Genomic DNA, 14,512 nt, shown 5'->3' with positions numbered 1-14,512 from the left:
GCAGAAATGTAAGCTAGATTTTTAAAACTTATTTATATTCAACTGTAGTAAAATTACCCATCACTGCTAAATATCAAGATAGTGAAAAAGTGTGTTACTTTTCTCTTGTTGCTGAGACAAAATACCAGACATCCAAAATTAAAGGGGGAAGAGATTATTTAGCTCACAGTTTATAGAGGTTTCAGTCCATAATCAGCTGGCTCCAAGGCAGAGTAGCACATGGCAGAGGGGCTTCCAAAAGGAGAAACAATTCATGGCTCCCACATGGTAGCAAAAAGCAACAAGGGAACCTTAACTGCATCATTCTGCTCCTTTTATACTCTATGTAGGCTATCTAGGATTAGAGAAGCACCAAACCAATCAGTGGACTGATTTAGTAATCACACACTCTTAATCCTAGCATTGCCACCATGAATCAGTCACACACTCTAGATCTAGCCATCTCTGAAAAAGACTGCACAAGGCTTTGAGAGGACGTCTAGACACAAGCCCTAACAATAAGAAAATTGTTTCTTGGTTAGTTTGTATGTAATTTATAGTTCTTCATTTCAAAAGATGAAGGGAGATTTTGGAACACTGATATAGAGACCTTCTGCTGTAGTGGTTAGCATGTATTAACCAATTATTGTGTTCAAGGCACTGCAGCAAATTGTTACATGTATTCTCAAAACAACTTTATGAAATAGTCTTTTTTTTTTTTTTTTTACAGGGATCGAACTCAGGTCCTTGTACTGAGGTAGTCATTTCTATAATGCTTATTTTATAGATGAGGAAAATGAAGCAGAGACTTTAAACAACTTAGCCAGGGTCACACAGCTACTAAATTAGCAGAGTCAGGATTTCAATTTGGCAGGCTAACTTCATAGCCTTACCCAGAGATGTATTACTGCTCTTTGTCATTTAAAGGCATGCAAGCACACATTAGATTTGAGCTCTACCGAATTCAGGTGACAAACTGCAGTTGACAAAAAGAGCCTGCAGCAACCACTTTTGCATTTTTGTTTCTCTACCTTTACTTGCAGCAATGTAGGAGAAAGAATGAAGGAAGGGGAGTACTATATTTGTCAACCCTAGAAATTAGCTCTGGCAGGGTTCTGAGTGACTACATTGTAAAACTAAGCATTTTATGATACTCACCAGAGGGTATTCCTAAGTGGTATATGAATCCATTGAGTTAGGTAACTTAAGGTCCATTGCAATCCAGAGATGAAGAATTCTGTAAATACAGTGGATCCTTGACTTACGATCTTGATCATTTCATGGGGACTGGTTGTAACTAAGTCAATACAACTGAGATCTGGATGTTTACCTGGGTACACACTATAGATAACAAGAGGCAGATGAATCTTCCATTAACCTAATTAACCCAAATTGTTCATATGTCAGGCTGGTCATAACTTGAGGGTCCATTGTATAAGGGAATAAATATTACCACCTACCAGAGCCTTAGGATTATCTACATTAAGCCCATTGATTGTATTTTTCCTAACTTTTATACAGAGAAATCAGTTAAAAAAATGTATTTTGGCAAGTGCAAGGACCCGAGTTCGATCCCTAGTACCAAAAAAAACCCAAAAAGTATTTTGAAGGATTAAATCTTAATCTGTCTCTCAAGTTCACATTATATCCAATGGTTGACACAATAACTTTATTTATTTATTTCCCCCATTAACTTTATTGGTACATTTTAGGTATACAATACAGTTTCATTCATCATTGGGATCTTGTACCATTACATGAGTCTCTTGGTTCTTATTTTTTTTCCCCTTCCCTTGCCCTCCCTTCACTCCCTCCACCCTTCCCTATTTAAAAAGACCTTATTTCCATTTTTTTCCTCTTCTCATATTTTTTTCCTTCCCTTTTATCCCTACCCCTACACCTCCCAATTCCTCTGCTCTTTTAGACCTTTTCTCCTGTTACACAATATCAGTTATATATTTTTAAAATTACAATATTAAGATCTAGGAGACATTACCACAGATTGTACAGAATTTAAAAGGATATAGAAAGCATATTACAAAAATCTTTTTTGAAATAAATTTGACAACTTCTAAGAAGTAACTTAGAAGACAAATTAATGAAACTAACTCTGGAGGAAATATAAAATTTGAATAGCACCTATTAAAGAAAGTATATTCCTAGCTTGAAAACCTACCTATATGACAACAGCAGGTTCATAAACATTTTAACTGATAAATTATATCAAACAATTAAAGCAGAAAAAAGAAGGAACACTTCTCCCCTCATTGTAGGAAATCAACATTGTGCTAATCCTAAAACTGGATAAAGATAATAGAAGAAAAAAGTATGAACATAGATAGAAATTTGTTAACAAAACAAACTCTTAGAAGTCAGATCTGGCAGGATGTAGAAAATGGTTTTGTTATAGGGATGGCAGTGTTGGTTCAGCATTGGAAGATCCACCCCCAAAAGTCATCATTTTAACAGAGGAAAGGAGAAAGCCATATGATCCTGTCACTAGTTGGAGAAAGAGTATTGGACTAAATTCTATAGCTGTTCATGGTAAAAGCTATCAGGAGACTAGAAGTAGAACAGAACCTTCTCAACAGATTAAAGACATGTACTCCATACTTCCAACAAAAACTCCTTCTATGAATGGAGACGATACAATGCTTTCTCCCTAAAGTGGGGAACAAGGGCATATATGCCTACTCTTCATCTGTCCATTAGACTTTGAAACATAGGTCTAAACCAAAATAGTCTGGCAATAAAATGACACAACTAGGATAGGATTGGCACGGCAGAAGCAAAATCTTTATATGTAGATGAAATGATCATCTACAGAGAAAATACTAAGAAACCTCTAGGAGCCCCTAGAACTTGTAATTGAATTTAGCAGGATTAGAAAACACAAGGTATATATAAAAATTCAGGTGTGTGTATACTTGCTATAAATGAAGAACAGGATATTGAAATTTAAAAGTTATGTAGGAGTACAAACAACCCAGAAAAGCCAAAAACAAAAGCAAAAACAGTGTTGGAAGACATTTAGCACCCAATTTTAAGACTTCTTCTAAAGCTACAGTAATCAAGGCAGTGTTAGTATAAGGAAAGACATATAGATCATTTGAATAAAACAGAATCTAGAAATCGAACCACACATATATGGTCCACTGAGTTTTGAAAGATTAACATTAGCATTTTATAGAATATAAACTCAATTCAAGAACGGAGGAAGAGATAGTGTTTTCAGCAAACGACACTAGAACACCTGGTATCCGTATATAAAAAATTAACCTCAACCCTTTTTTCCATACATGAAAATAACTTGAAGGGATCTATGAACCTAAATAAGAAAGCCTAAAAGTATAAAACTTTAAGAAGAAATTCTAAGGGAAAGAGTTTATGAATTCAGGGTAGGCAAGAGCTACCTAGGATACAAAAGACATAATGTTTAAAAGAAACAAATTGATAAATGAGATTCCATCAAAATTTAGAACTTTAAATGACATCATTAAAATGAAAAGTAGTCCTTAAACAGACCAGATTTACAATGCATATAACCTATGACCAGAATATATAAAGAATTCTTAGAGCTCATTAATAGACAACCCAATTAAAAAGTAGGCATAAGAAGATGATAAATAGTCAGTATAGCACAAGGAATGGTGTGCAATTCTAGAATCAGAAAAATACTAATCAGTACAATAATAAGATTGAATTATACACTCATTAGGGAGATGAAGTCAAAAGTTTTAAAAGCCTTGTCATGACTTTTCTTTATGTTGGATTCTCCCTCCTTGCATTTAATTTGTCACGCCCAATGGATTCATTCTGCTGAGTTTCCTGGGGTTGTGATCCTCATTGTCTTTTCCTAGGGTATTGTCTAAAAGTTTTTGGAGTGCCAGTTTGGTATTCATGAAGTTCCTGAGGTGCTCTTTATCATGAAAGTATCTTATTTCTCCATCAATTTTGAAAGATAGTTTTGCAGGGTACATCAATCTGGGTTGGAGGCTGCTTTCCTTTAGGACTTGAAATACATCACTCCAAGCTCTTCTTGCCTTGAGAGTTTGCATTGAGAAGTCTGCTGTGATTCTGATGGGTTTTCCTTTGTATGTGATTTGTTTCTTTGCTCTCACTGCTTGTAGAATTTTATTTTTCTGTTGGATTTCTGGAATCCTAACTATTATATGCCTATGTGTAGATTTTTTTTTATTAAGGTTAGCTGGAGTCCTATATGCCTCACTTATCTGTATGTCAAGTTCTTTTCCCCTCCTTGGGAAGTTTTCTGCCATCACTTGTGTGAACGGTTTTTTTATGTCATCTGCACTCTCTCCTCTTTCTTCATTGACTCCAATCAGTCTTATGTTATTCTTCTTTGCATCGTCTAGCAGCTGCTGGATTGATTTCTCATGTTCCTTTACAATTTTAAAGCAATTTTTCTTTTCCTCCTCACTAATTGCAATCTTATCTTCTATATGTGAAATTCTATCCTCACATTGGTTCATTCTGCTGCGCAGACTTTTGATGGAGTTTTTAATCTCTTGGAAATCTGTTTGTATCTGTTTTATGGATTCCATTTGTTTCCTATGTTGGGATTCCATCATGTTCCTCAGATCCTCTATTTTTTTATCTGTGTCCTCTCTAGATTTATTAATCATGTCTTGCACCATGAGCAAAATCTTTGCTGTTATCTGAGTAATTATTTCTGATTTCATTTTTCCCAGATCCTCTTTTGTTGCCAGTTCAGAGAGTCCCGGTGATTGAATATCAGAGTGTTCCATCTCATTTCCCTTTGGGGTTGCTGTAGGTGATCTGGAAGTCTGTTTTTGAGGCTTGTTTATTTGTCTTCTCATTTCCATGGGTTAGGGGGTGCTTCTGGCACCCACACAGCTCACCTTCTGTGCCCTAGGAGCTTGGGATGGCAGCAGGGGAGCTTCCTTCTGGGTGCTGGGATCGGCTGAGCCTCACTGCCCTAGGAGCCTGGGATGGAGGTGGGGAGCTTCTTTCCAGGTGCTGGGACCAGCTGAGCTTCACTGCCCTAGGAGCCTGGGATGGAGGCGGAGGAGCTTCCTTTTGGGTGCTGGGACTGGCTCACCTTCTTGGCCCCAGGAGCCTGGGATGGCAGCAGGGAAGCTTCCTTCCGGGTGCTGGGACCAGCTGAGCTTCACTGCCCTAGGAGCCTGGGATGGAGGCGGGGGAGCTTTCTTCAGGGTTCTGGGACTGGCCAAGCTTCACTGCCCTAGGAGCCTGGGATGGAGGCGGGGGAGCTTCCTTCCGGGTGCTGGGACTGGCTCACCTTCTTGGCCCTAGGAGCCTGGGATGGTGGCGGGGGAGCTTCCTTCCGGGTGCTGGGACTGGCTCACCTTCTTGGCCCTAGGAGCCTGGGATGGCAGCGGGGGAGCTTCCTTCCGGGTGCTGGGACCGGCTCACAATAACTTTAAAATAGTTCTGTAAATGGAATTCATGCATAAGACAATCTCTTCTTCAAAGGGCATAATTTCAGAAGTGAAGATCTATAAAGGACAAATCCACGCATCTATAGGCATTCCTAAAAAGAAGGGTGGTGTGACAGTTATTGGCACTGATAGGAAAGGAGGAACTGACCTGAATGGGACCACACTCTACACAGCTGTTCCCGGCATTCTTCCACCTGTTAGCGTTCAGTATTAATTTCATGAATCAAATCAAGACATGAAACTGTATTATAAGATTTTTTAAAAACAGCTGCTGATTGCTGATAATTGATAGGGAAGAAAAATGAGCTGTTATTTTCCTATCAGCTATTGTTCTCATTAACAAGGACAGGAAAAATATTATGAATAAATAAAATCTTACATCATACCAGAAGAAAAGACAGCTGAATCCCCTAAAGGATTTTCTGTTCTATCGTCAGACACCTAAAGAAAACAATTCTGTTTAAATGGCTGCATTGATCAGTGTTATAATGTAAGTAGAAAGAAACCCAGTCCTCTAAATGAGCAATAAGAAATATTTATATTTTAAAAATAGAATAACCATTTTTTAAACTATATATACCATTGAGAATACTTTGGGTATAAAAGAAAATTTCCATTATAATCTTATTGACTGAAGGTATGAAGAAAATCAAGATATGAGAAAATTGTGGTCATGTTTTGAGATGTTGTTTTCCTTCCGTTTGCTAGCCCTAGCTAAGTTCCCCTAGCATAAATGTCTAAAAAATATGTGGAAGATTTAAATATAAATGGGAATCTTCCCCAAAGCAAAAAAAAAGTTATCTAGTATTGAATTCTAATTTTTCTCCTCTCTCTACATCCAAACTACAGTAAGTACTATTCATTTAACTTTCTCAGGTTCCCTTTATGCTTCTTTTCAGCCTCATTACCACTTCATTAAATGAGACTGGTTTTATTATTTGGACCATGGCAGTCATCTCTCTTCCTTTAGTCTCTTTTTCAGATAAACCTCTAACTATCATATTGTCCATCTGAATGTATTTTTTCCCTGCCTAATTTACCTGATTGCCATTTATTAAAGCTTGTGTTTTTTTGTTTGTTTTTTGTGGTACGGGGGATTGAACTCTGGGCCTTGCGCTTGTAAGGCAGGCAGCAGAACCACTGAGCTAAATCCCTGGCTCTGTTAAAACTTCTTTAAGCATGACAGATAGGGACCTGCCTACATGGCCTGGTACTTACTTGCCTCATTTTTTTAAGCACTTCCCTGTGTAGCTTGGGATCCACCATCGCAATAGTTCCCCAGAACCTCACCCACATGAAACGTAATCCCCACTTATCTTCAGTGTCACTTTCCATGAGTTCAGTTACATGAGATTAACTGCAGTCTGAAAATATTCATTGGAAAATTCCAGAAATAAATAATTCATAAGTTGTAAACTACACACAATTCTGATAGCATGAAATTTCATGCTGTCCCATTATATCTGTGCTGCACATACTGTATTACTTACCTGTTAGTCACTTAGTAGCTGTCTAGGTTACTAGATCAACCATCTCTGTGTCACAGTACTTGTGTTCCAGTAACTGTATATCACAAGGCCTGTGTCATTCACTTCCCTTCGTCTACCTTACATCATCTCATCAAGTCGGCATTACATCATCTCATATCATAACAAGATGGCACATGTATAGCTGAAATTATGATGCACCTTCCAGATCCCCCTTCAGCAAAAAAGGATTATTTCCCAACACATGAAAGATCTGCTGCCAGACCACTCTCTTCAGGATTTGCCTTTTCTCCAACTCAGAATGATGGGGCCTTGAGAGTAAAGTCCATCTTCCCTTCCTGCCGCTTCTTCTCCACAGGTGTTTATCTCAAGACTCCCTAATAAACTCCCTGTAGGCAAACTCTCAAGTTAGATGGAAACCCAACCTGTAACATTTTGCTTTATTGATACTCTCCTCTTAAGAACTAGTTCATGTGAAGTTATGGTTAGCCAAAATCTCACTAATTCAAGATCATTTCATCAGACATATATTGAGCACTAATTCATGCCAGGCATTATGATAAGATACTTTGGAAACAGATTAAGATTCGGTTTTTGCCTTGAAGGAGTTTATGGTCTGAGGTGACAACTGCTTATGAAAATAACTGCACTAGCATCTTTAGAATAACCTTTTTGAATTAACTATAATAATTTTAGTATAAAAGTCAAAGTCATGGACTTTGTTTGTGGTATTGTGTAGACCAAAAGAAAACTATTTCAGAGGGCCAGGAATTTAGCTCAGTGGTTCTGGCACCTGCCTTGAAAGCACAAGGACCTGAGTTCGATCCCCAGTACCAAAAAAAAAAGAAAAAAAAGAAAACTATTTCAGGGAAAGAAAAAGGAATATAAGTAAGCAGTCTAAAATTTGAGAAGATTACAGAATTTGTCTTTATAATTCCAGAAACCTTTAGGGAAAAAGGTTTTAAAAAACTTTTTATTTTGAAATATTTGAGCTTAAAGAAAAACTATAAGAATAATATTAACTTATACATTCTTTATTGAGACTCTCAATTTTTATCATTTGCCATCAGTCTTTCTTTACACATGGACACACATACACACAATTGATCTGTACCATGTGAGAACAGACTAAATACATCATCTCCTTTTATTTTTTAATACAGCAGTGTTTGTCTCCTAAAAACAAAGATATTCATTTTAGAACTACAGTGCAGTTATCAATTCAGGAAACATAATCTGATACTTCAATCTAGCATCTGATTCAAATTTCATTAATTATCCCCGAAAAGGTGAGAATTTTTGTTTGGGGCTGGAGATTGAACCCAGGGTCTTACTCATCTACTTTTCCAGTGCACTACACTTCCAACCCTAAAAAGATGAGTTTTAAGAGGAATAATATAATTTTTGTAATTTAAACTAAAAATTGTAAGCCTTAGGAGAAAACCTTAGAAGTTTGCTAGTGATTTAAGTTCCACTTCTGAGTTAAGGAGAAAGCATAGGTAAGCCCAGATTACCTACAAAGATGGGGCTTAGGTCTCCCAAGAAGTGAGCCTTGTTACTGGACAGCCCATTTGGCGAAGTACATTTTCTAAGAGATTACGTATTCTGGGTGCAGGGATTGTGGGTTTCTTTGAGCTCCCATGAAAGTAGACCAATTTATCTAGGCCTGACGTCATTCTTTGGAAATGCCCTTTGTGTTCCGGCTTTCCCCCAGGGAGGCAAATAGGTAGGGGAGCGATGACTCTGGGAAACAGGTCCTGTGGGGTCTTACTGACTCGTGGTTCCACAGTGACTTGGTGGGCAAGGACCAAGAACCCTACAGCCTACCCAAGGCCCCGATGGGGGGCGTGGTTGGGCATGGGCAGCCGGAACTCTGCCCCCAAACGTCACTTCCGGCGAGTCTGTTGGGAGTTGGTGGTGGTAGCTGAGGCCTAAGTCCAGCGTGCCAAAGAGGGAGAACCCCAGGTCGTGCCTGCCCCAACTTCAACGCTTTTGGAAGTCATGGCTTCCCCTCTGAAGCTAGAGCAGGATATGCAAGGCAAGGTAGATTCGTTTCGGGCTCGTATCGCCCAGGAGGCCGAGAATCTGGTGTCTACCTTCTTCCCTCAGAAGCTGTTGGAGCTGGATAGCCAGGTCCAGGAGCTCTGGCTGCAGGATCTGTCCCGAATCCGTTTGGTGCCAGCTCCAGAGCCCCTGGCCACCCCAGACACCGCTGGAGATGGGCCCAACTGGGATCTCCTTCCTCTCCAGACCCAGGCCCCAGGCAAAGTACCTGCACTGCCCGGGGGGGAGGGATGCCTGCTGCGGAGCAACCAGCATCTGGTGGAATTGATTGAGCAGGTCAAACCTGAGATTGAGCTGCTGAGACAGAAGTGCAACACAGTGCGGATGTGGGTGCAGCTGCTCATCCCAAAGGTGGAGGACGGCAATAACTTTGGAGTGTCTATACAGGAGGACACCGTGGACCAACTATGGACAGTGGAGAGCACCGCGACCTCCTATCTGCGCCGCTTTTCCACCTACTATAATACCCGGGCCAAGTTGGTGTCCAAGACGGTGAAGTACCCCCAGGTGGAAGATTATCTCCGCACCATAGCAGAGGTCGACGAAAATGAGTACCTGAGTGTGCGCCAGATCTTGCTGCATGTCCGGAACCAGTATGCTACCTTGCATGACGTAATCCTCAAGAACATCGACAAGCTCAAGACCCCTCGGAGCACCAACACCGACAACCTATACTGAGGACCTTCCACTGCGCTTTTCTGTCGGAGCTGGCTGAGCTGTGTAGACAGCTAGCAGGCTGGTTATTAATAACTGCAGGTGGTGAAAGGACTGGAAAATGTGTTAGGTTTTAGTTAGAATTTCATGCAGCTTATGCTCATACTGAATCCTCTTAGTGTAATTTTTAATTTTCCTTTCAGGGGACAATTGAAACAAACCATCTGGTAGAATATAGTAAGATTAGCCAAAGAGAAAGGACTGCCATTTTTAAAAGCAGCTTTGTAAGTGAACGTTGGTCAGTTTCTTTATTATGTTGGTGACATTGAATGGTTTCAAGAGGTTACTTAAAACCCACAATTTAAAGAAAAGTTGAAGCTTTTCCTAAAATGTTCTGCTAAATGTTACTTTGTTCAAAACTAGTATGTTCCCTTTACACCATCATTGACTTTTTTGCAAGGAAAGGAGTTTAAAGCGATACGTTTAGCTTATTGTATACCTTCATTTTAGCAGATTGAAATAAAATGTGATCATAACATGTTATGGCCTTACTGTGCTTATCTGAACTTGAATTTTCAGAAATACAGCGTTTCCTTCCTCCTCAGACACATACCCTCGATATTTTTCAGCACTGATGTATGAGAATACATTTTAATTCTTCTAGAGAAATGGGTTTCCACCTCTCTGGAAGGAAACGAAATCTGTGAAAATGGCTTCTTTACATAAACTTCTACCATCTCAGCATCTTCCAGCTTCCTTTTCCTCACAATTTAGAATTTCTTCTCCATATCCATTTAGCTTATAAGTCCATGCTAAATCCTTCAAGATTTATGTCACATTTACTTTTTTCTCCCATAGTTGATTTTCATGTCTCTTCCCATCCCATTTTGTTTAAGATATTTCTGATAAGCCCTCATTAGAATTTCTCTTTTCCATCATATGGGTGATATGCAACATTTGCCTTTTCATTTTTATTATCTGTTTCACCTGAGGGAGTAAAAATACATTTATTTCTGAAAAAAAGTGAGTTAATTTGAATCACAGAAATTCTGTTTTGGGGATTTAGCTTAGCGGTACCCTGCCTGCTTTGCAAGTGCAAAGTCCTGAGTTTGATCCCTGGTACCAAAAAAAAAATCTGTTTTAAGTGCCATTTTTAACATTTTAGCTATAGTTATTTGGAAAATGTGCTTTGTCCTTACTAAAATGAACCTGTCCTTAATAATATGGATGTGAATATTTGATTATTCTAAGCTTTGTAAACTGGTTTAGTGAAAATTTTATTTTCAACATAAACTCCTGAAATATAACAAGAGAAAACAAATTTATTCCATTTTTATACTTAGGTTCAAATGTGCTCTTAAAAAGCAACAACAGAAGATATTGCCTAATAGACATCTGCTCCCATTATTCCTCCTCTCCCCAAGAGTTCTCGTATTTTCCTTATAAGGTGTCGTATTTGATGCAGAAAATCCAGGGCCCCTACGTCAGTTCATACCATTTGAGAGGCATTTAATTGTGCACAAGTGTTGTAATGGAGAATGTAAAGGAGTCCACGTGTTGCTTCAATTTTTCAACCAGTGCTAATCATGTAAATTTAAAATTTCTTTACATACTATAACCATCACTTTTTTGTGTTCCTTTTATTCTTAAACTGTCAAACCCTACGTCAGACTGAAATAAATTGTCTATAACCCCAGAAATGTTCATTTACTAAGAAAAGATACAAGTACTTTGCAGTTAAAGATTTCTGGCATTTGCATTTTGTTCTCTGCTCTAACGCTATATCACTAAATTGATGGTGGAATGTTTTTATACAGTTCCTACTTCTGGAAAAATTAATCCCTTTGTGATTTTCCCCTTTCTTGAAAATGGTTGGAAAAACTTTTATAGTAATAAACCTACTTTAGGAACTATGCTAAAACATTGTATCCAGTATGAATCATTTGCCTATTATTAGTACTAGAGAAGGAAAGCCCCATTTTTGTCCCTGTTGAAGAGATAGCTGGAAGAGAGAGAGAGAGACAGAGAGAGAGAGAGAGAGAGAGGGAGGGAGAAGGAGAGAATGAATATGCATATACTGAGTCTGCCAAAAAAATGTATACGCACTTCAGGAAAAGAAAAACTTGTATAAATATTTTAATACTAAATTGATTGAGACCTCATGAAATTAGTACAAGTACTTTTAGCCTCTACAACGACAAGAGGTGCTCAAAGTGGTGGCCATTAGCTTCCAGACATTTATTAGTATGACAAACTGCTGCTTGGGTAACCTTGGCTATTGAGATTACTGCACGTGTATTTTCAATTTCTTCTCTGAAGGTCAGTGGTGTAGTGGGTTTTCTGCAATACACAACATCTTTAGAGTCCCCCGTACGAGAGTAGCACCATCTGTTGTAAAAACAGCATACTATTTTTCTTTTCCTGAAGTGTGTATATATTTTTTGCAGTCTATGTGTTTTAAGAAGTAATGGAATTAAATAATTTTAGTTTTAAGTTCTTTCTGTAATTCATAAAAGCTACTGTGTAATATTTGATTGGAAGTTTCAAAGTTAGTAGAGCTGATGTTTTGGAACTCAGTAAAATACTTTTCTACACTTGCTCTTAGCCAACAGACTAAAAAGTGATGAAATAGCTTTCTTTTTTATTTTTATTTTTTGGTACCAGGGATCGAACTCAGGTCCTTGCGCTTGCGCAGCAGGCGGCGAAATCACTGAGCTAAATCCCCAGCCCTAGCTTTCTTTTTTTAAAAATTTTATTTTATTGGTACATTTTAGGTATACAATATAGTCACAGTCATCATTGGAAATTTGCATCTTTACATAATCTCTCTTGGTTCTTATTTTTCACCCTTCCCCTGCCCTCCCTTCAACCCCTCCACCCCTCCCTATTTACAAAGACTTCGTTTCCGTTTTTTCATTTTCTCATATTAATTCCATTCCCTTCTTTCCTTTTCCCCTACCCCTCCCACTTCCCCTTCCCCTTTGCCCCTTTTCTTCCTAGTTCACATTATCTGTTATACCTTTTAGTCCTTATTTACACTTTCAGTTTCTCACACTAGAGAAACTATTCAGTATTTATACATGTGTGTCCTATTTATTTCACTTAAGAGTAATGCCTCAATGTGCATCCATTCAGCAATAAATGTCTCTAATTTCTCGTTTTTTATGGCTGAATGGTACTCCATTTTCTTAAAAAACCCCACATTTTCTTTATCCAGTCTCCAGTTGATGGGGATTTGGGCTGTTTCCAAGTTTCAGCTATCACAAACTGTTCTGCTATGAACATGAGTGCACATATATCACTGTGGTATGATTCTTTTAATTCTTTGGGGAAGATCCTCAGCAGTGGAATAACTGGGTCAAATGGGACTTCCAGTCCTAGTTCTTTGAGGTATCTCCATACTGATTACCACAGTGGTTGCACCAGTCTACACTCCCACCAGCAGTGGACCAGTGCTCCTCTTTCCCCGCAGCCCCACCAGCATTTGTTATTGGTTGATTTCTTGATAGCAGCCATTCTTTCTGGGGTGAGGTGGAATCTCAGCTTGTTTTCATTTGCATCTCTCGAATGATCAGTGATGTTGAACATTTTTTCATGTATTTATTTGCTATTTCTACTTCTTTATCTGAGAAATGTCTGTTCATTTCAGAAGCCCATTTTCGGATTGGATCTTTAAATTTGGGAGGTCTGATCTTTTTAAGTTCTTTATAGATTCGAGATAGTAGACCTTTGTCTGAGGAAGAGCAGGTGAAGATTTTTTCCCACATTGTGGGTTGTCTCTTCACACTGCTGGTGGTTTCTCTTGCTGTGCAGAAGCTTTTTAATAAGAAGAGATCCCACTTGTTGATTGTTTGTGCTAGTTCATGGTGAACTGAGGTTTTGTTCATAAAATCTTTTCCTACACCGATGTCTTCAAGAGTTCTACCTAACCTCTGTTCCAACTGGTTCAGAGTTTCTATTTTAATATTTAGATCTTTAATCCATTTTGATTTTAGTTTAGTGCCTGGTGAGAGATACAGGTCTAGTTTTAATCTTTGGCAAGTTGAAGCCCAGTTTTTCCAGCACCATTTATTAAAGAGGCTATCTTTCTTCCAGTGAGGGTGTTTGGCTCCTTTATCGAAGATGAGATGGCTGAGTGTGTCTGGCATTGTTTCTGCATCTTCTAATCTGTTCCACTGGTCCTCAGGTCTGTTTCTTTGCCAGTACCATGCTGTTTTTATCACATTAGCTTTGTAGTATAGGTGCAGGTTGGGGATTGTGATACCCCTTGCCATGTCTCTGTTACCTAGAATTGCTTTTGCTATTCTGGGTCTCTTCTTGTTCCAAATGAATTTTTGGATTGTTTTCTCAAGGTCCATGAAGTATGCTGCTGGGATCTCAATTGGAATTACATTAAAAGTATATAGCAGTTTTGGAAGTATGGCCATTTTCACTATATTAATCCTTCCTACCGAGGAGCAGGGGATGTCTGTCCATTTTCTGATATCATTTTCAATCTCTCTTTTCAGAGTGCTGTAGTTTTCAGAGAAGAGGTCTTTGATTTCTTTCGTTAGGTTGATTCCTAGATATTTCAGGTTTTTTTGGATGCTATTGTGAAAGGAATTATTTGCCCTATTTCTCTCTCAGTGAGTCTGTCATTCGTGTAGAGGAAAGCTACTGATTTTTGTGTGTTGACCTTGTAACCAGCTACTTGAGTGAATTTGGTTATTAAGTCTAGAAGACTTTTGCTGGAGTTCTTGGGGTCTTCTATATAGAGTATCATGTCATCTGCAAATAATGACAATTTGACTTCTTCATTTCCTATCTTTATTCCTTTTATTTCTTTCTCTTGTCTAATTGCTGTGGCTAATGTTTCCAAAACTATATTGAACAAGAGTGGTGATAGTG

The 14,512-nt window shown here is 38.5% G+C and overlaps 1 protein-coding gene across 5 annotated transcripts in view; it reads left to right on the top strand.

The window, feature by feature from the left end:
* Nucleotides 1-14,512, top strand: part of Atf6 (activating transcription factor 6) — a 227,055-nt gene that overhangs the window by 123,265 nt on the left and 89,278 nt on the right. Inside the window, exon 15 of one of the 5 annotated variants that reach the window (XM_021244746.2) lies at nucleotides 9,020-10,163. The exons of 2 other annotated variants lie outside the window; for them this stretch is intronic. In XM_021244746.2, coding sequence (XP_021100405.1) covers nucleotides 9,020-9,649 — 630 coding nt within the window. In that variant the 3' untranslated portion in view covers nucleotides 9,650-10,163. Of the gene's footprint in view, nucleotides 1-9,016; nucleotides 10,164-14,512 lie in introns of those variants that run through there. 2 more of the 5 variants (XM_013065761.3, XM_021244747.2) reach the window with 2 other exon arrangements.

This window comes from Heterocephalus glaber, unplaced genomic scaffold (genome assembly GCF_053883595.1).
Source record: "Heterocephalus glaber isolate CG9 unplaced genomic scaffold, H.glaber_assembly_v1.0 deba00001561, whole genome shotgun sequence".
NCBI lineage: Eukaryota > Metazoa > Chordata > Mammalia > Rodentia > Bathyergidae > Heterocephalus > Heterocephalus glaber.
The sequence above is the reverse complement of the archived record's forward strand: the minus strand, read 5'-3'. Positions and strand labels throughout refer to the sequence as shown.